The sequence below is a fragment of the Amblyomma mixtum genome, chromosome 6 (assembly GCF_055824585.1).
Source record: "Amblyomma mixtum isolate Tamu chromosome 6, ASM5582458v1, whole genome shotgun sequence".
Lineage (NCBI taxonomy): Eukaryota > Metazoa > Arthropoda > Arachnida > Ixodida > Ixodidae > Amblyomma > Amblyomma mixtum.
Window position 1 is genome coordinate 85,140,251 of NC_143017.1, and position 24,907 is coordinate 85,165,157.

The 24,907-nt window shown below is 45.1% G+C and overlaps 1 protein-coding gene across 2 annotated transcripts in view; it reads left to right on the forward strand.

Annotated features, from left to right (window-relative positions):
* Positions 1–1,157: 1,157 nt before the first annotated feature.
* Positions 1,158–24,907, forward strand: part of LOC149339582 (neural cell adhesion molecule 2-like) — a 177,177-nt gene continuing 153,427 nt past the window's right edge. For both annotated transcript variants that reach the window (XR_016283532.1, XM_089548287.1), the window contains exon 1: positions 1,158–1,270. Coding sequence is in view for 1 of the 2 variants with exons in the window: in XM_089548287.1 (XP_089404413.1) it covers positions 1,177–1,270 (94 nt within the window). In the remaining variant the exon portion in view is untranslated. The remainder of the gene's footprint in view (positions 1,271–24,907) is intronic.

Here is a 24,907-nt window from a genome sequence, read left to right on the forward strand (position 1 = left end):
GATGGCGGTGAAATTCCAGAGGCCCGTGTACTGTGTAATGTCACTGCTCGTTAAAGAACCCCATGTGGTCGAAATTTCCGGAGCCCTTCACTACGGTGTCCCTCATAGCCCAAGTCGCTTTGGGACGTTAAACCCCATAAAGCAATCAACCATTAAATTTTTTGCTGATAGTACATATACACTTTAGCATAATGAACACAGGAAAAGTAGTTTTAGTTAGCAGGCGCTGTTGGCGTTTGATTTCGGCCTGACTGTACACACTCCCAAGCGAAAGCTTTGTCATGCATTCTTTACACTACAGGACTTCGAAAACTGTCCGTTATCTCGAAGAGGAAGTGAAGAAAAAAAGAAGAAAAAACGGGCTGTGTATTTCCCCACGCGCTGTTCCATCCATGGAAAGCGCGCGCACCTTTCCCGGTGGCGCCGAAATGCTTGTCCAGAGGTCGCCTTGCGGGGGCGCCCGCGGAAAAGCGCGCGCTCCCGCCCGATATTCGGCAGCGCTCTGCATCGATCCCCACCAGAGAAGAGAGAGCCGGCTCTGGGGATAGAGGCACCTCATCGCTGCTCCTCGCCCGCTTTCGCCGGCGCCGCCGCCGGTGTTTTTTTCGCCGCCAAATACGCGACGGACGGTTGGCTTTGCGCGCTTTTGACGGCTTCTATCCGGAGAGGGGCGCGCGCTCTCGACTCACGTCCTCCTCCGTCGTCGTCCACAGCCGGCACATCGCCCGCGCTCTTTTCGAAGCCGGCGGCCGCGCGCGATATTTTAGAGCGTCGCGTCGTCGGGCCAGGGAATCTCTCGCGCATCGGATCGCCGTACTTCTTCCCCCCTTTGTTATTCGCGTGGCATAGTTCCGAAGCACTGACTGACAGATTCTCTCCAGTACTGTCAAATACTATCACCTTGGAGGGGCAGATGGCCTAGGGAAGTCGTGGTGGTCGCCATCCTCCAAGTGTTGTGTGGGTGCTTACGTGTGCGTCTGTATGTGCGTCGTCGATCTTGTATCCTGCGGTTCTTCGCGTCGTACCGAGACACTTGACTGACTCGTCCGCTGAGCCGCAGCCGAATGTGGGTCGCTCGCTGATGCTGTGTGAGGCGTCGTTCACGGTCACGGCGGTGGCGACTTGAGGCGACCCGGTGTGGGCATGGAGCCTGGCCGCGGGCGGACGCTGCGAGGGATGTTCGTCACCTGTGCGGTGCGTTTCTGGATCTGTGCGGTGGTGGTGCAGTGTCGGATACAGCAGCGGCCGGCCAACAAGGAGCAGCCGTACGGTGCGTTTTGGGAGACGCTGCACTGCGCTCCACCATTTATTTATTCTTCTTTCATTTCTCGGTCTCTCTGATGTATTTAGAAGGTCGAAGACTATTGCGAGATATGGAAAGCTGTTGCAGGCAATGTGTAGAGGTCAAAATAATCATTTGCCAAGCGAAGCAAAACGACATAAACATAAAGCAGATAAAATGAAAGAGCTATGTGTGTGGTGCTGAGTTTTATGGCACGTAAGTAGCTAAGATTATCATGCGCCAAACACGAATGAAAGAGTTAGAAACCTGTGGATATTTGAACAGATATGTAAGGAAGAACATTCTGTAGACCTTTAAATATTATAAACTCATCGAGACAGAGACTACCAAAGGAAAGAAAGGAACGAGTTTAAAGCAGCTCAGCAGCAACCGCGTATAGCTTTTATTTTTGCAATTTGTTTAGTGTATTCTTTCTCTTGTAAGTACAGATCGCATTATAGACACCGAGAAAGTTAAATTCCATCGTTGGTGCCTTGCTTGCACTGTTGCTGGTGACTAATGCTTCTGTTATAACAAGACATACCTGTAACTGAAATACGCGTGTCTGGCACCAATGGAGTGCCCTCTGTAATTTTTCATGATTATTTGTGGTATTCCCTTTTTGTGCTTAATTTTTCAGTACTGTAAAATTGATATTTCATGACGAACTAATGTTGTTGTACTACGCACTGAACGAGCTAAGCAATCTTTTTTTAATTTTTTAATGAAACAAAGATTTTTAAACGATTTTATTCCTGTCGTCTGCTCTGGTCCATCGCTTGATTTTTGCCGCACTTTTATTTTCGTTTTTCACAGTGGCTAAGGTTTATTGTCTTCTCGTGAGAAGGACTAATCAGGAATGGACTAATGAATCGGGCCCACGACACTGCCTCAATCTCGAAAGGAGCAGCTTAATATGTGACTAACCCTCTTGGAGGGTATGGCAACCACTCTGGACTAGTTTTTGAGAAGCGAATAATTGTGGCATGCCCTTGTTCTCGCTCTCTCTTTGTCATGTTTTTATTCACAAAGATATTATTTCAAAAAATTGCGCCATTTCCTCTGGGGGATAGCAAACTACGTTTAAGATAAATATCAACGCACAGAGAGTTACTTTTGGCCATCACGAAAATATACTGACACTCCCTATGCCATTATTATCTAAATTTCCGCGCGTTTGATTTGATCTTTGAATGCCCTAGGGAGTCGAAGTACCAGATACCATCATCTTACAATCGCGTTGAACGGCATGTGCTGCCAGTATTGGAATGAAACGTTCGAGAGATCGACTGATAGCTAGAACATCAGTATATGGGTTTCTTTCGTGCATATTGTCTGATTAGCTCAGATAGACCACTCTAGTACAGAATATCGTAAGAGCCGCCGCAGTGGCTCAGTGGTTATGGCACTCGGCTGCTGACCCGACAGACGCGGGTTCGATCCCGGCCGTGGCGGTCGAGTTTCTATGGATGCGAAATTCTATAGGCCCGTGTACCGTGCGATTTCAGTGCATGTTAAAGAACCCCAGGTGGTCGAAATTTCCGGAGCCCTTCACTACAGCGTCCCTCATAGCCTGAGTTGCTTTGGGACGTTAAACCCCCATAAACGAACCTAAAAGAATATCGTATTAGGTCCGTGAGTGACTCTACTGGACTCACTCGGAAGGCTGTTTGTTCTTCGATCGGTGCCTTGCATCTTACATATACAAACATATACAAACATATACATAGGTAGAGAGAACGGCACTACGTCACCGCCACGTTTTCGCAGGAAGGTGCAAAAAATTTGACTTCCAAATACCCCAAATCAATTCAGTTTTGTTTGCGCCAAGCAAAAGTCTGCGAGAGTCAAATGGAACTGCTTTGTAGCATTTCATCGCAATAACATGGAAGTGGTTGGAATATGTTTCACTGGGCAAAATTCAATAAACAGTAGGGGATCATTTATTAGGGAAAAAAAAGCAGCTAGGATTTGTGATCCGCGATTGTAACACCGCTCAAGATTCCAAATGCACTTAGGCGCAGAGCAGTCTAGTCGATGCATCCGTTTCGAGAACTTTCATAATAGGCTTAATGCAAAAAGCGCGTTTAGGATATCAAAACTGCGGCACTAGTTAGGATTGCGATGAAAAATTTTGATTATTCCTTCCAATTCTTGGATGCCACACATGCCGAGACAGTTTCCTGTTCCAGTCGGCGTTGCCACTAAGAAAAATACAAGCAATATTTGGCTGTTTGGAAGGAGAATTTTTCTGAAGCAAATTCTCTGTCCTGAGAACTGAGGATTCCTTCCTTTTTGTTTTAATAACATGAGAGCCAAAAATTTCGCCTTGACAGCCTAAGAGCAGAGCGAAGCGATGGAGAGAACAACCGAAGCAGAAAGCAGCAGTGCAAGATTTTTCTTATTTGCTGCCCTGTATAACTAACCTTGGGGCAGGAAGCGTTGAACACGACATCGCAGCTGTCGCAGGTGCCTTGTTGAGCCCGGAGGCCTTGGAAGGTCTCTGTTGTGTAAAAGAGCAACATAAGAAAACGAATGGGATGGAAAAATTGCATCTGACGCGCTGGAGAGAGTAACAGGAGAAAGAAGAAATGATGGAAACATTAAGAGCTTTAATAGAACATAGCGTTGTCACGTCGTGTGTCCAGCTTGCTTTGTTTTCAACTTTGGAGTTAGATTTTTAGTAAATGAACAGCTCGACCAACATTACGCACCATTAACGTAGTATGGCCGTAATACTATTTACTGTAATTAATTATCGTAATACGTAATAATGCCGTAATACTCTGAACCAGTTTTTTTTATATCCCGAATCTTCACTCAAAAGAAAAAAGAGCGCTATGGCAAGATAAGCAAAGGAGTAAGTGTGCTTATAAATGCATTGATATGTATATTTCTCGTCAAGCAGTTTACTAGAACTTATTTTGTTTTTGTTTTTGTAATATTTATGCTGGCACTATTGTACGCCTGTATATTAAAACTTTATTTGGTTAGAAATGAATACTTCATCACAATACTTCAATTTCTTCCCTGCCACTAACTTTATTTGAACTCGAAACCAAGGAAGATACAAAAAAAAATGATGCAGCTGGCTTATGACTCGAACGCAGTTTGAATTTCTCTCACTCTAATTTAGGAGTATGCGATACCCGGTTAAAAGTCTCGCCATCATTACTTGAGGTGAGAAAAAACAGTGGTGTGCCTATTGAAAAGGTAATCAGCCTTTCTCTGAAAAGGATTCCTTGAGGAATTGATAAATTAGTGGCTTGAATTACAAAAGGAAACAACTTTTCTCTGCCTCAGAGCAGTTCACTATAGATCTATATTTATGTTACAAGTAGTCTCTGGAACAAGAAAGCTGCTGTAAGTAATAACGTGCGCTCTGACCCCTGACCCTGCCTTTGCGGCAGGAAAAGATTCAAATTGCCATTCTAGCGTCTCTGCGCACGAAGTGTATTGCGGAGAATTTCCCTGTAGTGCATTCGCGCGTTCCAGGCAAGTGACAAACCTTACTACGCAACACTATAAATGGCGGCTGTGCCACGTCTTTCACATTGGGTTTGCAATGAGACCACGAACTCAAAAAAAACAAAACACTGTAGTACAACTCCCTAACAAGAAAGTAACTAGTTTTTATCGTCCACCCAAACGCCGTCATAAGAATTTAAAGGGAGCTGTGCATCTTTGGTATAAACGAACTTATTCATAAACTCGCTTAGGTCTAGCAAATGTTTAAAGGCATGAACTATTGCCCTTTTTCTTCATCTAAGAATTTAATATAAAAGTGCTATACCTTCCCATTTTAGGAATGCCGTAGCGGTGTTTTGATGGGTGCTAATGAATATGTAATCTCTTATTTGAAATCTCCTGAAGCTTGGTAAATTACCTTAACCACACTGGACTAATTTCGTCGCATTTTTCTTTATTTCACACTTAACATTTTGGACAAGGTCAGGAGTTATTCTATCGCCATGACGTCAAGGTAGAGCTATTCCCGACTACTGTTTTGCGCAGTAAATGACTGGCATCACAGCGTCATCGCAGGGTCGGAATTACGTGCTCGCGAGGCATTCCCGAACAAAAATTGCAATCGCTGTTAACCACAGCTTGGCACAACGCCTGCCGCCCATCACCAGAAGGCAACGCAAGGACGGCACCGTAGCAATACCTTCGTTTGAGCTAATTCCTGCGGCGTGCTAAAAACATATAACTCTCGTAAAAACTTTTTTAGTGGCTTCCGGCTCTTTTAATACTCGCTAGTTCTACGCTGCGAGCAGTCTGCCGAGTGCACCAAGTTAGCTCTAGCTTTCGAAGATGTTCGTGGGTCTCCGCTCCATAGGGCTGAACTTTTATTTTCTGTTGTGTTTTTTTGCGCAGTGACTTTTACCTATGACAGACTGCTTCTCAACCACATTATTCTATTAAGATTTTAAATGGTACTTCTAATGCATTTAGCGCGGAAAGAAAATCTCTGCTCCCTGCAATGGAGTGGTTACATTCACCTGCGCTTACGGAGATGAAGATATTCGGAAGGAAACGTCTGCAGCGATCGCTGGCTCTGAAAGTCTGTTAGCAGCTGTTCCGTTTCCTGAGGGCGTCCTGCCTGCACTATGAACTATCACTTTGCCGTGCAAGAACTCTTTACTTGCGTTTATTTATTTATTTATTTATTGGAAATACCTGCAGCGCCCGAAGGCATTATTGCAGGGGGGATGAGGATACATAACAGGAGATTAGGCCGGAAAAAAAAAGAGGAAAAAAAAAGCAATACAACAAGGCATGACACAGCAAGTACAAAATGAATGAAATATGAAACAACAAAAAGACATGACGAAAAAAAAAAAAGAAAGCCAACTGCGCACTCATACATCCGACAGCAACGCGCGGAACATAGACTCTGAACGGCAATCAACAATTTCATGGGGCAGGCGATTCCAGTCATGAATGGTAGATGGGAAAAATGCGTTTTGATAAGTGTTAGTTTTGCATTTAATTTCTCTAATCTTCCACCCATGGTCAAGTCTGTTTGACCTGAAATGCGGTGGAAGTAAATAATTTTCTTTATCTATTTTTATTTTTCGGTGAAAGATTTTATACAGCATTTCTAACCGGGAGTTGGTACGGCGTTTCCGTAACAGCTCCCATCCCAGCGTTAGTTTAATGTTAGTAACACTGCTGTTAAAATCATAATTACTTGAAACAAACCGAGCGGCAAAGTTCTGAACACGCTCAAGCATGTCTGTTAAATTTAAAGTAGGGGGGTGCCAAACAACACAAGCATACTCCAATATTGGCCGAATATAGGTAAAATAAAGAAGCTCTTTAACTTTTAGTGGTGCCATTTTAAAATTTCTTCTTAGAAAATTTAGCATGCCATAAGCTTTAGCAGAAACGTGCTCGACGTGCTCATTCCAGGTGAGATTAGACGAAAAGTAAACGCCGAGGTATTTATAGTTAGTAACTCTGGAAAGTCGGGTAGAATCTAGTTTGTATTCAGCCAAGAAAGGGTGATGCTTGCGCGTGAAAGAAATGAACTGACATTTTATTGGGTTCAGAAACATCTGCCACTTCAAACACCATTGTTGTATGCGGTCCAAGTTGCACTGCAAATGACAAGAATCTGAAGAACTGTTAATAACATGGTAGACAACACAATCGTCAGCATATAAACGTATTTTACAGGTCATATATTTAGAAATGTCATTAATATAAACTAGAAACAGCAGAGGTCCTAAAACAGACCCCTGCGGTACCCCCGAAGATACAGGAACATAATCAGACTGGGACCCATTAATCAATACACGTTGTTTGCGTCCCTGCAGGTAACATTGAAGCCAGTTTAGAAGGGAAGTTGGAATCTTGATCAAAGATAATTTATACAGTAGTAAATCATGAGGTACCAAATCAAACGCTTTCTTGAAATCTAAAAAAATGCAATCTGTTTGTAGACCCTTGTCAAATGATGAAAAAATATCATGGCTAAATTCTAAGAGCTGCGTCGAACACGAGTAACCTGATCTGAAACCATGCTGAGCTTGAGTGAAAAATTCATTTTGTTCCAAATGATTCATCAATGCGCTATATATTATGTGTTCAAGCGTTTTGCAACTAATACTTGTAAGCGAAATCGGCCTGTAGTTAGCAACTATGTTTTTAGGACCACCCTTATGAATGGGCACCACGTTAGCGTTTTTCCACTGCTGGGGTATTATTCCTGTATCTAACGATTTCGAGTATAGAATAACTAAGTAATGAGCAATGCTTTCAGCACAGACCTTCAAGACATGACCGGGAACATCTTCGGGCCCGCTTGCCGAAGACACCTTTATGTTATTCAGCAGGTTTAACACACCGTTGTATGTAACTGTTAGCTCAGGCATTGTCTCTTGCACAGGGGCATCCATGACTGGCATTTCATGATGCGAGTTTGCTGCGAAAACAGACTTAAAATAATCATTGAAACAGCATGCCTTATCAAAATCATCAGTTATAGGTTCAGCGCCGTTATTCAGTGCCGGAATACCAACTGATTCACGGCCATTAACTTTAAGAAATTTCCACAGTTCTTTTGGATTACTCTGAATTTTAGCACCTAACTCATTCATGCATCTTTTTTTCGCAGCTTTATTTTCAACTTTTATGTCTCTTCCAAGAGCACGTACCTTTTCAGTATACCTTTCGAGTATACCTTTTGTATACTCGACCCCCTTTTCTGCTTTCCCTTTTTATCCCCCTCCCTTTCCTCCAGGCCGCAGTATACCAAATTGACACGTCCTCCTAGTTAACCCATCCCTCTTTCCTTCTCCTCTCTATATATTTTAAACTGTTTATGCTTAATTATCAAGCAGTAAAATACGCTAATTTCATTTTGTTCAATGCGGTGGGAATAGTGATTTGCAACCTTTCTGAATACCATTTCGATCAATTTTTGTATCAAGATTGCTTGTGAAAATTAACTGAAAACTATAACTACACTAAAATATAACTATTATTTGAAAACTATAAACTATAAGCGCCCCTCAAGTTAATCGATGGGGCGAAGAAAGTTGCGGAATGTGACGGAAGCCAGCAGTCACCCAAACAAAGAAGCATAGCGGATGTCTTTTTTTAATTAGTAGTTTTCATCAGACAGAGATCAATAAAAACGAAAGAAAAATGAGACCACAAGCCGCCGATGAGATCCGAACTCACGACTTTCAGATTATCACCGTCACTTATCCTAATTCATTCCGTATATTGTCTTCTTTACGTTCTTCTTTGCATTGCTTTGGACATTTGCTGTTTTAAGGGGGTAAGATCTCTAACATGTGTGCGCCAGTGATCATGTCTATTTCCACGCTCCACTTCGAAGAGCTGATTTAAGTTACATTGAAGGAAAAATAACTGCAGCCTATAGAGATTGTACGGCATCATTGTAGTCAGACTCGGTGTTTTCTACAGCCATTTCGCTATCCGACTTCAAATAATTAAGATTGTTAGAGCAGTTGAGAAAGCGCTAGGGCGCAATTCATATTGAATTCCTCGCCAAACCGTTTTCAGCAGAGAACTTCTTGATCACACTTGATTATACAAGAAAAGAATAAGGTGCATGTTAATATTTTAAATAAAGATATGATTGATTTGATAGCTTCCGCTGGAGACGGGTCGCGTTTGTCGCTTAGTTATAAAGCCGGAGGTAAGAAAAAGAAAGATGTTGGAGAGTCAACTTCAGCATTCCCAGTAAATATCGCTGACGAAAATTAATAACGTTTTCTATAAGCACGGATGACACTAGGGCTGCCCTTCGTCGTGCAAAAAAAAATATATACTATCAGAGCATACACGACGCCGCTCTTTCATTTGTTTCTCGTTGTGCAAGAGAAAAAGAAGGTGAGAGGGCGGGGCGCAATATGCATGTTTTAAGTCCGCTCGATTGCGTAACAAGCTGCCGGGGGAGAAGTGGGGAAGAAGGGACACACGCTTCACTGACTTGGCCCTTAAGAGCCCTCAAAGCCAGCTGCGAGAGCGCGCTCGAACTCGCAGGAAAGGAGGCTCTAACTTCCCTGACAGCAGCAGTTTGCCAGCTGCCCGAGCTGGAAAGAAGGGACCACGTGACCAGCTCGCCAGATGAACCGGCGCCAAGCCCTTCCTCCTCGCCCTCACGTTCACACTCTCTCCCTCGGTCCTCTCCCCCACATCCCCAACAATCTTTTCTTTTACAACACTAGCTTTACCTCATGGGAGCTTGTCTCAGGCACTCACGGTTTGAAACAGCCGATGGACTCCACGCCCAACAATCGATATTTATGTTGGAACGCGCGTGTGCTGCTCTCGGGCGCAATGCATCCCGGGTGCGTGCGTGCGTTCGCGCGTGCATGCGTTCCGGCGGGGACGGCAAAATCACCGGGGCGTTATGAAGAAATGAGTCACTGCGATTAGCAGGCGAGTTTCCTCCGTCCTGTCGTGCGGCCCGTTCGCTGGCTGCTCGCCCATTATCGGTGATAGCGGGCTCATTTGCCCTAGTGGACGGCTGCTCCCGCTGCTGCTGCTGCGAACCACACGAATGCATGCGACGGAGTATCACGACGTAGCATGTAGGCGTGTCACGCATGTCGAACGCAGGGCGTTAACGCTATAGATACGTTCTAAAAAGTATATACTGCGCACGTTCACGGTGAAGCTCCCGCATCATGAGGAGCCATTCTTCTGAGCACGATATTGCATTTCGCGGCCGATGCAGCACCAGAAGTTCATCCCTTTAGCTGCAACGCCATTCGTGCAATGAATTCTTAAGGCCGCTGACTTGCCCGGGCATGGTTGCGACCACATCTTCGAATGAATTCATCATTACTTTGGAAGTGCGTATTTCTTTCAGATGCATTACTATTCTAAAAATTAGACCCGCTGTGTATGCACAACTGCTTTGGTATACACTGAAGGTGATTAGAACGGAAAAGAGTGTAAAAAATGGCAGTCGTTTAGCTCTGGTTAAACCCGGAGGATTGCGAAAGCAACGAGGAGAGAGAGAGAGGCGATGGAGAGCGCGCGGCAGCGGCAGCGGCCCCGGCACGCTAGCTATGCGCCGCTACTGCGCATGCGCAACTGGCGAGCGCGGCGGCGGCACCTCTGAGTCACGCGCGCAGTGAGGGCGGCGGCACGCCAGCTTTGCGCCGTGTGGCGTCACTGCTCCTCGCGCATGCGCTGTATGGCCTTGCCTCAGTTCCGCGAAATGGCTCGGCGACATCGCGCAGTGTTGCTTTCGCAACGAAAACATCGAGGCCATTCCTTGCATCCAGCTTTTAGAGCGCAGCTCTTGAGTGCCCGTTCGTTGGTTTAGCCGCGTCACCGCCGTCACTGTAACCGAGCCACACCGTAAATAAATAAACAAAAATAAGCATTGCCTTGACTTGGATTCTAACCCTCGGCGCCCCGAACAGATCAGTTTCGCTGGCCACTGCGAGAGAGCACTAAGCTGATCAGGCTTCGTGCTAAACTGCAACGAACTCTCGCGCTCTGCATTGAACATCGTGGTCTTCATAACTTAACACTACTATCGAAATAGTAACATCGCCAGATGGACCAACGACCCAGCAAAGCAAAACAATGAGCCGGCAGAGCCTGAGATTCCTACGGAGTGGCCGTCAAATTTCGCGTAAGAGCGAAATGCCCCTCTCGCCGTTTATCAAGACATTTTTCTATGAGGTGCATTGCAAGGCATCACCCTTTAAAACATGATTAGTGTAAAGGGCATACTGGTGTTTTGCAGTAAATTTCCACCTTTGTGATGCTCCAAAAACAATTGAGCTTTTGTTTCGCCAAATGCAACGACGCAAAACTATTATGTGATATATTCCAATGGACATTGGACACCGCATCACCCTTTAAAACATGATTAGAGTAAAGGGCATACTGGTGTTTTGCAGTAAATTTCCACCTTTGTGATGCTCCAAAAACAATTGAGCTTTTGTTTCGCCAAATGTAACGACGCAAAACTATTATGTGATATATTCCAATGGACATTGGACACCGCATTCCCTACGTCATTTCACTGCACTGACATTTGATAATGAACCCTTCAGCATGTTCTTTCTGATTTGACTACACAGCCTCTGGAAAACACGCATGATGGACCGACATTACGACATTACGAATCATACGAGGAGATGCGTACAATCTTTGTTAGCACTATTGGTTTATTTATTTATCTATTCATGCTGCGTTCTCGTTTCCAAGACCTTAGAAGGGTGGATACAAAAATCAAATAAAAAACGAAATGTACAAAATACAGCGCTGCATAACTGAAGACATATGCGGTCACTCGCTACATACAAATCTAGGCAATAGCTTAAATCCGACACAGCACACAAAAGGCGAGGATGAGAGCAAACAATAAAATAACTCTCTACATAAAGACAAATGTTACTCAGATAATGCCAATGAACCTTGAGTTACAACACCCTTAGCCAGATTATTCCATTCATTAATACTTGTAGATTTTGCTTTTAATGCATTGCATTACGAGGGCCACCTCGGCGAAAACTGTCCGTCGGAACTGCATGAAGCCTACAGCTGCTAGATAGTGTTTAGGAGGATTTGCCTCTCTCCGCCTGACATCTGTCAACAGTACTCCTTTCCCCTCCCACACGCCACTTGTAGGGGAGAGGACGAAGATTTTGGAAGGAAGATGACTCACCAAAAATCAAAATGTTTCAGAAGAAGACGACATGGGCAGCAGAAGGCCTACGTGAAAAATATGCAGCCTCCTAAAGAACTATCTATTCAAAAACGAGGCCTGCGGGACTTGTTCCTGCTCGTATTGCTCGGCAAGAGCAACCTGGGTTTCGCAAACCATACCGGTGGCTGTGTAATGGAACAGCCAAATGCCAAAGCAGTCGTGCATTACATAAACGCTGCGCTACCGGGCCTGTTGTGGTATTAGGACTCGCCGCTGTCTATCAATGTGAGCCATTTTTAGTAGCTGCGTCGTCGGAATTCGATGAGAATGAGCAATGGAATTTATTGGGGAGCGAAAGACAATTAACTCAGAATTGTAATGGAATCAGAAGTGGAATAGATTTTCGAATGAAAGAAGTCTGCTATCGCATTTCCTGCTCATAAATCCAACTAATAAATGATAAATCGAGAGGAAGAAGTGGGCTTGGGCAGGGCATGTAACGGGAAGGCAAGATAACCGCTGGTTCTTAAGGGCAACGGAGTGGATACCAAGAGAAGGCAAGCGTATCAGGGGGCGGATGAGATTAAGAAATCTGCGAGAATACGGTGGGACTGCAGTGGGCGTAGTCAGGCTGATGATGATTATGAAATTCAACTGATTGCCCTAATTTTTTTTAATTCATGGTCTTCCTATTGCGGTTTTGAATTAAATTCCGCCATCAGTTTTTCTTTCCGCTGCTGCGAGGACATCTGGTGAGTGGAGATTGACGGTGGGTGAAGGCCTTCTAGAGGGCAGTTTTTGGGTGGGGGAGATAGGTGGGCGGTGGGTCGTTGCTCATAGATAGGGTCGTCATTTTTACCAATGGGTGCCCTGAAGTTGCATACACCGGATATTGGTCTGCAAGAGGCCCCTTCCAGGCCTAAAGGGTGCCCGGTAAGTGCCCTTGTCGGTTTTGATCCGGTATGGACAATGGGGGGACGGCTTCACACACACCCACATTACGGCTTTTTTTTTTTCCTCCGAATCAGGACTATACCGTTAACGCAGCAAAAAGGAACGAGCAATTAGAGGCGATGAGCCCATAGGACACACCCACTCGGGTAAACGCATAACCTCTCATGTGCACTCACTGTCGGGCGGAAATGCAAGGGCAATTCATTCCATTTACGATATTGGACATCGTCTCTGATAATTATCTCCTCTCCTCCTTCCCAGTATTTCTTTCACTCAGTTTAATGGCGCCCAACGTCGACGGTCATCAGTTGGGGCAAAGTCAACACGTCGGCTCTTAGTAGACGCTGAGATGTTACTTCACTCCGATGCTTGCCCCCCTTCACCTGCCCCACACAACCTCCCTAAAACCGCCCAGGAAGCGAGGAGCGAGGGAGCCATTAGAATTACCGGCCATTTGCAGCACCACGCCAGGAACGGGGAGCGGCGCCCCCTACCGCAGCTGAGGAGGCCATTCTGTTAATGGTTTGGTGGGAAGCAAATGGCTCACCCTCTCGTAGATCGAGGGGTAGTATATCGTCGATGTTCTCTACACCGGCCGGCAGGACACGATGTGAAATTGGGCTGAATGGTAGACGGCGATTGCTGTACATTTTTTTTCGTGCGACATTCTCTGAAGCGATCATGTATTACGATGCTGGATTCAGCTGTTACAGAATTTGTTTTTGAGATACTTGAAGAACACACATGCACGAGGCTGGTACCTTCCGTACCAGCCTCTTGCATGTGTGTTCTTGACTGTTTTGCATCTGTTTGTCGGCAGTAGTTCTCTTGGAAATTTAGCTGTCAGTTTCTTGTCGCGTTTCGGTTTCGTATTCAAATTTTTTTGCGAGACCTGTGTAACCTTTACATCTATTTGCTTACACGAATTCCAGTAAACCCGAATCTAGCAGTGTTTTCATTCGAATAAGTTTTCTTGCTCAGTGATCCTGTACCAATTCTGATTGTTCGGTCTTATTTTTTTCATCGCTATTAAAACTCGAGAATGCGACATTTGTTTCCTACTCAAACAATCCAGATTCTAAATTATGTTGTCTTGAGATCAAATTTCTCCAAAAACGTAGCTGAAGGAATGCGACGGCGCAAGAAAACAAAGACATTCCTTCCACAATAAAGAGAGAAGTGAAGAACTATGCGGTAAGAAAACTATAAGAACAAGAACTTCTTGAATGCATTACTACGTGAATGAATTCACAAAAGAACTGACGTGTCCTAACAAACAGCAAACACTTCTCTGATTTATGAAATTTGGTCGCCGTAATAAAGTTCCTTTTTTCTTTCCTGTTCACTAAAACGAACTCTGAATTTAGCGCAAAATTTCATCATTGAGGTAGAAATTACTTTTCAGCTCACAGTAGTGCACCAATTTTGTTCTAACGTCGGAGCGTCAAATCAAATGTGAATGGCGTATGACTGCTGCGCAACATTGGCCGTGAATATACGTAGTATAAAACGGGTAACAGGGCGCCAAATAAAATCCGCGCTGGTGTTCCTTTGACCTCTCGGCAATTCAATACCTGATATGGCGGCTTCAATTGTAAGTCCTGCATTTCTTACTTTATACATCCAGGATTCAGCGGCGGTATTTGTGAAGCTATTAGGCCGCTGGCGTAAGCCTGGGTACAGAAGAGTGCTACTGAAATTTAAAAGGATCGAGTTAGGTGGATTTCATACGCTAAACTATACAAGAGGTAAAAGCGTGCGTTCCTTCGGGCGAAACATTTATTTACTAATGACCCTAAAAGTCCCGCACTGAGGGGGGAGGGGGGGGGGGGGGGGGGGAAGGGAGGTGTTTTCTAAACAGAGTAGCAACATGGTAACAAACTGTAGAGATACAGTAGGCAAAGCTGAGTTAGCAAATGGGCGCGAGAGTTAAGAATAAAAAAGTATGCAAGCAGGTCGGTAGAAATTGCAAGCTAGCTTTGATATCCTTCAAAATGTCATAAGCAACAGCACATGAACAAAGCAGAAAACTACCGCAAAAAAAATCAATGCCTTTCATGAATCGCAGAGGAATCAAGCACTACTACGCGTATTCTGTATAAAAAAAAATGTTGACAAAGATTATTGTAAAGACGATAGTTCTGTATGGCCGAAGATGCTTGGCAGTAATGTATTTCATTCATGTTAGCTTCAGCGGCGAGTTCGAATATTCGACAGTGGGAGTGAAAATTCGCGGACTTTATGCGCATGATCCAGCCTAGCTGACCAATGATGCGTACCGAACACATGATTCCGAGAGAAGGAAGGGATGCTTTCCTATATAGTGTGAAGGAATGATAACCAGGCTCTCTTTCTACGCGTGAAAAGAGGTTGAAGGTTCAGGGTGTGCTGCATTGCTGATATGCTTTGATGACTTGAGTAAGATGATAGTTTGAATATGGCTGCTTTAATCCTGCACTGCCTCGAGAGCTTTTGTAATATACGTGTGCGTGGGATGACATATAACAGGGGCATATTCAATAAAAGATCTGATCAGCGTCTTTTAAGCGCTGTGCGTTGTTTCTGCATTAGAGTATTTAAGGGCGTTCCAAAAGAGGAGCTTTTTTAAATGCGTTGTTAGTTATGCGGAGCGTCCTGACCCGCGGTAGCGACGAGGCTGACTGCCCGCAGCCATGGTAGCTGTCTGACGTCTGGAAGAATTAATTTCCGTACCCATTCGTTACGTCGTCTCTCATAGTCTGAGTCATTTCGGGGCGTTAAACCCTATAAACCAAACAAATATTTATCTCTTTACCGGAACAAGCAGAGCCTGTGACGGAGAAGGGCGCGAGAATTAAAAAGTCGCCGGAAAGGACTCGTCAACTTTCGCTCGCAATTGTGCCTTCTCTGCTGCTTGTAGAACTGTAGATCTGGCTCACGTGTTCATGACCTCACATTGTAGTGATTCTGCTAATTGATGTAAACTACACACAAGGTGTTTCAGCGTCCCTTCAAGGAGCACAAAAATCTGCTCCATGCAAGGAACTTCTAGTTACGCCTCCATACAGAGACAGATGGGGAAGGGGAGACACGACTGTCTGAGGAGGGTGAACTACAGCTTTTGGTACATCTTTCACGCTCTAGATAAGACAGGATTATGAGAGTTGTTTTATTGTTACCGCATAAGTAACCTTTTGCTCGCACTATACAAAGTGCGTTTAAAATGGCCGGCACTGTTCGGCGGGCCGTTCGCTTTCCATGAACGTTTCTTCCGCTAGCACTCGGAAAAAAGTACGAAAATGCTGACCGGTAGCACGGGTAGCGAAATATGTGTGGTGAGAATGCACTGAAGCATACAAGACAGTGGGCGTCGGTGCATAGACATTTATAAACACCGCGTCCCTGCTCGCGCGCGAACGCGCACACACACGCACACACATGCGGGCATTTGCATTACCCGGTACCGAGTTTGAAAGCACTGGGGCAGGCGCGCGTGTTTTCTTGGCTCGGTTCCTCTGTCGTTCGCTCGTTGGGGTCTGAAACTAGCCATGCGCCGACGTGTTTCCTGTTTCCTAATGGAAAGCACGCGGTACGCGGTGGCGGCTCATCGATTTTGTTGCGCAGTTGTTGCCGGAATAAGGTACCCGCAAGGCAGCGGCGGTGACAGAGGCGGGCGAGCAGTTCCACGGCCGAGCGATAACGGCCGCCTCGCACGGCCCGCGGTTTCTCCTCTTTTGACTCGCTGCAATTAGAACGACGGGGCCGGTGTTGGGCAGCGTTGTGGTTTCGTCCGACGTCCTTGTCCGAAAATGTTTTGCGAATGCGAGAACCTGCGACTGTGCCGCTGTTGGTTGTGCGCAGTCTGAGTGTTCGATCTGTGCGGCTCTCCATTCCCATGTTTGCGCTGAGAAAATGCGACGTTTATTGAGCGGGAAATTCGTGCCAGGGTAGAAATGGGTTGCTTATAGAGGACAGCTGGCATAAAAACAGGGCGTTCACTTCGATGGCTAGGCGGTGGGTTGCTGACAGTACATGCGTGAACCGTAATGGTCCAGCTGAAAAGTAAACAAGAGAGCAGGAGAAAATAATGTGACCCGTTGTGGCAGGTAGTATCCGTGTCATTTCTAATATTCTTGCTGGCATTGCGTCCATCAAAAATGTATGAATAGAGATCGGTTCCCAAGGCAAGGCAAGTACTGCTGCTAATATGACACCTGGGTGAAAAAAAAAAGTTTAGGCCGTATGAGCAACACGTGGCGTCAGTTGCTATATTTCAGTCTGTCTTCGCACGGTTCAAAATGTGTACCTCTCTAATCGTAGCGCGTTTGAAATTTCAGCAGCTTTCATTCTTGTAGGCTTATTTACAACATCTTTCACCATAAGTTTTCTGTCAGCTAGTAGTAAGCATACAAATGCATAAATAAGTAAGAAATACGCTTAGCCCTGATCTCTTTTCTTTCCTGCGTCATGCAAGCAAGTAACCATGCACGAATTATTTCAAACTTCTATATTTTTTGAATTGTCATTAAAATGTACAAGCTATTTTTAGCTCATTCTGTGTTTATTTAAGCGTCTTGTTTCATATGTTACTCGAGTACTTAAATCGGCTTGTTATGTGCAGTACTGTGAGAATAAAGTGTATAAACTTTCCGCGTATTTTATTTGTTTCTTATTCGAAACCTACAAGCTACATCACAAGGCTACACTAGAACTGACACGACGGTTTTCAAGACCTGCGCAATTTCCGTCCTTTTCGTTGTGCGGACGATTACACGACCCATAATGATACTTTCTACCGTTAAGCCAAACTTTTATCTCCGCTCACTGGGAGACAAAGTATCCCAGTTAGAGCTATGCTCTAGCTCGAATGTGATAGCAACAACCCCGCTCTAAGCTAGAGGGAAACAGTGTTGAACTCTCTACTGAAGCGAAACTCCCCAGTCCGCCTGAGATTTGAAATCGCTGCGTTCAGCAGTCATTCCGAGCAATCGATTAAAGCGCCACCGCCCATTGCGCGCTCTGAGCGAGTACGAGCGCAATTAATAACGCAACGATTTTACGTCAGAGCATATAGCGTTTGTGGAGGAAGCTTTTGAAAAACACGGTTACGTAGTAGATGCGGCGGCGTTACTTCGCGTTCAAAGCAGCCCTGAACGGCCAGAGTAATTTCCCCTTTGATTTCGATATCGGAGCAAGCAGAAAGCTATAAAGGAAACCAGAGGCTGGAGATGGGACTTAACTGTACACCGCCTGGTTATTTCCCCACAGTCACGAGAACTTCATAAACAAAAAAAAGGAAATAAAAGCGAAGATAACGGTGAAAACTCTGGAAGCCATGAGCAAAGAGTCGTTGCAGGCGTTCTGTTATCGTTTCCAAATATTGACGCAGTTGCTTGAGTCCATTCAGAAAGGCACCTCGAACAATATTTTGTGTAGCGCCACAAACGGGCAGTGCTTCTTTTCATTCAGCGGTGGCGGGCACAGAGCTCTTTCAGAGCTGAATTTCAAGCGAAGTATGAAAAGCACGGCCGGGACAGACACTGCTGGGCCGGCAATCAGTTAGCTGCCGAAAAACAAAGATATGACCGCGTGTTTTTAAGGCGATTGTCACCGTAAATATTCGTCGGAGACTTTTGGTGGCTCAGTGGTTTTGAAACGGGACATTTCTAGCTGAACTAAACTGTTCTTGGGATCACAAGAGATTCAAGCAGAATTATCTGCTGTGTTCCTTACCACTTATTGCCCTTTGCAACAGATGTTGCCCTTGTGAAGTTCTTAGAATATTGGGCGGTCCTTATAAGATGAGCGAATGCTTGAAGGCTCCGAATAATGAAATAAATACCAGTATTAGATCATCACAGTAGCTACAGGGGCAGGTTGGCCCTGTGTACATCGCCCCTGGTATCTCTGACTTTCCTCTTCGTCTTGGGCGTTATTGCTTCAAAAATTAGTACAGGTTACCCACAAAACCGTATTTAGACGTACGTCTCGAAATTGCAAGTGTCTTTTTAGTGTACTCCTAATATTTCAGATCAGCGCAGCTGCAATTTTAGAACCATGATTGATTGATATAAACGCCTTCATTTTTGCACGGAGTGAGTGAGTGAAAACCGTTTATTCAGTCGAGCATAGCTTCTCTGGCGATTGCGGGGAGGCCCAAGTCCAGAGACCCTATAGAGACTGGAGTGGCACTCTCCCGATCCACCAGGCGTCGCTGGTCTTCCAGCTGAGCTGGGCAAAGTCTAGTCCCACAGCTCCTGTGATGGGCTTTTGCATATCGGGGACTCCTGTGTTGTGTTGGCAGACCCATGAGGTGTGATATAATGTGGCCAGCTCCCCTCAGCTAGGACAGGCAGCATTATAGGGTCTTGGGTCAGTTTTGCTTAGAATGTATAAATTAGTTAATTGTTTTTCTGGAGCCGCCACCATGCTCTTTTGTGAGCTGGCTGTGAGGTTTGGGTAGGGTCACCCTGCACCCTCGATGTTGTTCCAAGGTACCACTATATGTCGGAACCGCTGGTCTAAACATAGCGGCTACTCGACAGCTGGGTTAGCGTATCCTCGACCTACGGCATCCACGCCGCAGTTCCCAACACGGCCAGCGTGTCCCGGTACAAGCAATAATTGCTCTCAATTCTTCACCGAACAGGCAAAACGTTTTAAGAACATGTAAAATCCTTATTCGCTGTCTTAGTGATCAAATATTCTTTTAATTGGGGCTTCATAATTCAGTCCTCATGTAAAGACTGTTGTGAGCGATTAAGGAAAAAAAAGGAACCTGAACATAAAACTAAATATTCAGGCCGCTTAAAACTGAACGGCACGGTCACCACATCTCTTTGTTACCAACCCAGATTTCATCTCTCAGTTTCAGGCTGCACATCACAGAGGCGAATATTTCTTTTCTCACTAAAGTCGCTCTTAAACAAGAAGTTCTCCCGGTCGTGCACAATAACGTCTAAGAAATTTTGCGACACGTTTCTGATTCATGGTCCTAACAGCATTATAGACAAGCGTACTTTTAGATGCGGTACATACTCCTCCGTGCATATTCAGACCTCCACGATTTCATCGCAGCCTATGGCGCACTACCGGAAAGTAAAAGTCATGCGTCATGGAAAGACATGCGTCTATTAAATGCAGAAAATAAAGAAGCATAAAAATATTGCCACGACTCATGTCTAAACTGTGCTGTGAGATAATGCGCTCATCACGAAAGGCAGCATTGTACGCGCTTCACGGAACCACTAAAGTTTGTAACGATTTTTCGTGCGCAATTATCAGCGAAACTGGCAAGCAGTCACTACGCTCAAAAACTGTGCAACTGCTTCTGAGTAACTCGCTCGTGTTGTATTTGCAGATAAGTGCAGCATAAATTGGTGAATATAATAAAGCAGCAGCTTTTACAAAAGCCGGCTACTTTGCATAGCCAAATACTTGTATTATAATATCTATTTTCGCGCTCGCCCTAGCAACTATAGAAACAAGTTAGGCCATGCCGATATGCTAGAAGTTTTCCTTGTGCGAAACCCGAAGAGAAAAAAAAAATCGCTCGATGTTGGAACAGCTTATCTGCCGCCGTGTACGAAACGCTTGTCTCGTAATGTACTTACTGAACACCAGCAGCTGCAGCACACTCGCCTACACGCGCAAAACTGGCGTGTCCTCCTGCCATAACAGGCAGTCTTTCACGGGAAAGGTTTATTCATTATGCACCATTCGAGCCGTCGTACCGCCGACTCTCCTAAACAACCTCCTCCCTCAACTCCCTCCACCTCCGCCACCGGCTTCATTCTGCTGGGGATCATTTCATCACCGTTAACTCAGGGGTGTGCAGCGAAAGCTATTTGTTATTGGCGAAAAAGTTTCCTTGCATGATAAATAAGGCAGAAAATATGAACCTGCCTTTTTTGACACGCGAAATCCGTTATCAGCTCGGCGCACGACCTAATTAATGCTTCTTATCAGGTTTCTCCAACCCCCCCCCCCCCCCCCTAAAAAAAGAAAGAAAACGAAACAACGCGAAAAGGCAATAGTATATTAAAAATAAAAAAGAAAAGAGGAATGAGAACTGCGCAGTAATGAACCTCCTTTGACAAAGCGGGCCGAAACTTTCATTTTCCGCCGTAGCGCTGTTCGTTACGGCCAGCGGAACTCTCTAGCACTCGCCTCTTGTTCATGTGCGTTCTTATTTCATTACGTTCGCGTCGCTAGGGCCCGTAGGAGATACAATCTCGATGAATGTGAGTCGCAACTCAAACAACACGAAATTAAGCAAGAAAGAAAGTCGGAAAGCAAAAGAGAGCAAATGTGCCATTCGCCTTCCACTTTCCTGTCGTCCCCCGGGCTGGCCTGTTCGAGGCTGAACACTTGCCAGTTTCTTGTTTTCTAAAGAAGAACAGTGTGTTGCTGGATCTCGCTGCTTTTTATCATTACCGAAAATTCATCTGCTGCTAAATGAAGGGGAAGAGTAAACACGGAGCGCCGCTTTCGATATCGCGGGGTCTGCAGACAGACGCGTGCATAACTGTCGTTGGAATTGCTGTTGCGGCGTAGAGACTTCGAAGTTTCGATGCTGATACCTATTCAGTTAGTTATTAATGACAAAGCCTCGTAAGCATATTCAAAATTTCAGCAAACACAGTCTTCTTTACTTCTTTCACCAGTTAAGCGCACAGTCGTTCGCTTGTTTTCTGTGCGGGAAGGCTATTGTTCTCTGAACATTTGCGCCGCACTAAAGATTCAAATAAAGAGCATGGGGCTATAAGGTGGCCATGTTATGAGGCGTTGTAGTTACCGTGCTGAAAGGAAATTTTACGAGAGCCAGAAGCGAGATTTCAGTGAATTTTTACTGTCATCGTGATCATATTAGATATATTCTCCTGAAAGTTTTCTCTGAGATCTCATCACATAGAGGGCGCTGGTGGTCCATCACCACACCATGCTTGACTAACGATGAAAGTCTTTCCATGCTTCTGATCATGCGGTGACCCAACGTTACCCTATCATTTTCCTTTCCATTGCCCGCTGTGCTGTCCTAAACTTGATTCCATGACATCCGGTTGACCTCAGAATAAAGAACACTCAACAGAGTGCTAGCACGATGTAAGTGTTGCGGGCATTTCTTCTGAGAGGTACTGCGGTAAATTACCCTTAAAAACATGAGGGACATAGAAAAAGCACTACTTTCCGTTCTTAAACCCATTCATGCAAGCATTTTCATTTGGGAATCGAGTCGATGACTTGCGACATCGTAAATGTGTCACGGAAAGCGCTTTGTCACCACCGCTAAATGAACCTGATTGCACTGAATGTGCTCAATAATTTGGCACCAAGGCCTTTTGGCGCCAGCTGGGCAAGCGATGGTTTGGCACTTGCGAAGGCAACAAGCCCCCATGCTTAAATAATATAACCGATTAAAAACATGCTTATTTGTTTAAGGTAATCATAGCTGCTTCAAAGATAAGCGCCTGAATCTCGGACATGCTTTAGTATAGCACTAGTGCAGTTCTGACCAAACGCTAGTGCGGTTTTGCAACGGAACCGCCACCCTGGGTGATATCCCCAAAAAAGAACTCCGTCATTGTCATTTAGCATCTTTTCCAGGACCCCTGTGCTTTATGCCCTTTGAACGCGGGATTGGATATCGTTGCTGGTATTGTTATTTTATTTCGCTTATTCGAAAGTTTAAGAAAATCCAGCCAATCCTCAATTTAGGCTTTCGCTTATATATATATATTTTTTCTAGAGCCAAGAGTAATCTTGGTGGAACGCGCCGCCACTGAGTGGAATCTGCTGACACTAAAGTAACAGTAACGGCAGTGAAAGAGCTGATAGCTAGTCATAGTTACATTCAGTTCTCTCATAGGTAAGAGAGCACAAATGTAGCGGTAGTCGGAGGGAACAAAATTAAGCTGATAACTATAAACAGTGTGGCTTCCAGGTCCCCCACTATTTTATGCAGTGCTGATTCCGCTGTGCCCGAAGGTTGAGTATTTTCTTATTTTACGCTCCGAATGACATCGTCCTTATGCAGGAGTGTCTTCTGTCTTCTAGTTCTGCTTTATTTACATGAATAATGCCAAACGCACCTACAAGCACCTGCTAACAATCCCTTATGCTTATAGCAGCTGGCCACCTTTATCAAGACACGACCTCATGTGACCCCACGAGTCCCCCGGGGACCGCCGTAGGCCGTCTCTTGCCCTGGTATGCTACGAGGCAGTGATGGATGGCACATTTCGCACGTGCATGCTGGACCGACCACCCGCAGTGAATGATTGATGGAAGCAGCCCGCAACCCCCCCCCCCCCCCCCCCCCCCCCCGCCCTCCTCTATCTAACTTCGTCGCTCGTATAGGGTCCTTAGGCAAAAGCGCTCGCAATAAACTTGCCTCCGCCCCTCCTCCTTCTTTTCGGACAGGCCAAAGCGGAGAGGAGGGCTAAGGCTGCCCGCTGCATTTTAGTGATCGTCATGCAAGTAGGCCTTTTTGACCCTCGAGAAGCTGCCTCCTTAACGTTCTCTTTATTTGGGCAATAAAATACGCGGCACGCCAACGTCTGCGAGGTATTTTGACCGCGATGACTGTAGGCCTTTATCTGAAAATGCGATCAATAGCTGTTGGTACCCATATTCCTTATAAATACCTCTTTATTACTGATTCCATCAAAATAACTAATTTATCTATCTTCCCATGTTATCCATTCAGTAAAAGAAAATGTTTTGAAGTTGGCCAAGTTTCCGTGACTGTTTTAATCAACACGCCGGGTTGCTGACATGCTGCTACAAAAACAAGAACTTAAAAATTGAACAAATGGAACTTGAAGGAATCCCTTAAATGTGTGGAATTTTAAAACATATCTCTGGCCTAGGACAAAAAGCTGGAGGTTGATATATTCATCTTCCCTTTGTCTTTTCATATGAAAGGCTCAGGGAATCAAGACTGTTCTCTGTGTGTGTCTGCAAAACATCAAATCTAAAATAACGTTTCGTAGAATTAGTTTTCTTGCTGGGCGCAGCATCTTTATTAGCTTAGAAGGCTATCAGCATCTCTTCATTATTTTTTTATTCATTTTCGTCACATAGTAAAATGCAAGCGAAGCCGAAGACACAGCATTACAAAGCCTTCTGTTTTACTTTTCTGTCTTCTTCTTCTTTCATCTCCTTTACTCTCCTCTGCTTTCTTCTGTTCTATTTTGCCCTGTCCATCCTCTCCAATCCTTTCTTCTCTTCTCCTTTTATCTCATTCCATTTTCGCTCATTCCCTTTCCTCTTCTTTCCTTCCTTCCTTCTTTTTCCTTTCTTTTTGTTCTTCCTTTACATCTATTCCTTCTCTTGCTTGTTTTTCATCCCTTTCGTCAATTTCACTGTTGTTTTTTTTTTTTTGGCTGGGCAACTACAGCAGACTATATGGGCTCTCACTGCGCGTCATGCGTGATAAAGACGCATTCAAGGGAGGTAGATCGCCAACGCTTTGTCATCCTGGCTCGGTGTGAGTCATAAATAGGCCGAAACGCAAGGGAAACCATAGGATTAGCAAACAATAAATGAAAGGAAGGCAGAGAGAGGCGGGCCAGGCTTGAATATTACAGTTCCGGTACCGATTCGTCATTCTGTCTCCAAGGACATATCGCCGTGCACGGCTATACTATGCACAATGCATTTCATTCTTGACAAGCACGGCGCTCAGCGCTAAGGGGAAGCGGCCACATCGTTTTATGCCGAATGCTGCTGCTGCACCTAGCGTGGAGAAAGCGATCCTTCTTCGTCAGCACAGCATCCCCTTCACAAACCTTCACTTCTCTCTTCCCCCTCTCAGCCCCTCTCCTTCGCGTCAACGGTTGTGACGGTCTAGCAGCAAGCAGTCCTTGGCTTAAACGTCACCTCCCTGGAAATTCCCCCAGACAACTGAAGTGTGTGTTGCAGCTTCGGGGGCTTTCCCGCTCTCCAAGAATAGCTCGAGCTCTCTCGCGTATCAAGACATGCAAATGCGTCCTCTCAGAGCCTCGTGACTGCAGCACTGAGACTGAGATCACTCT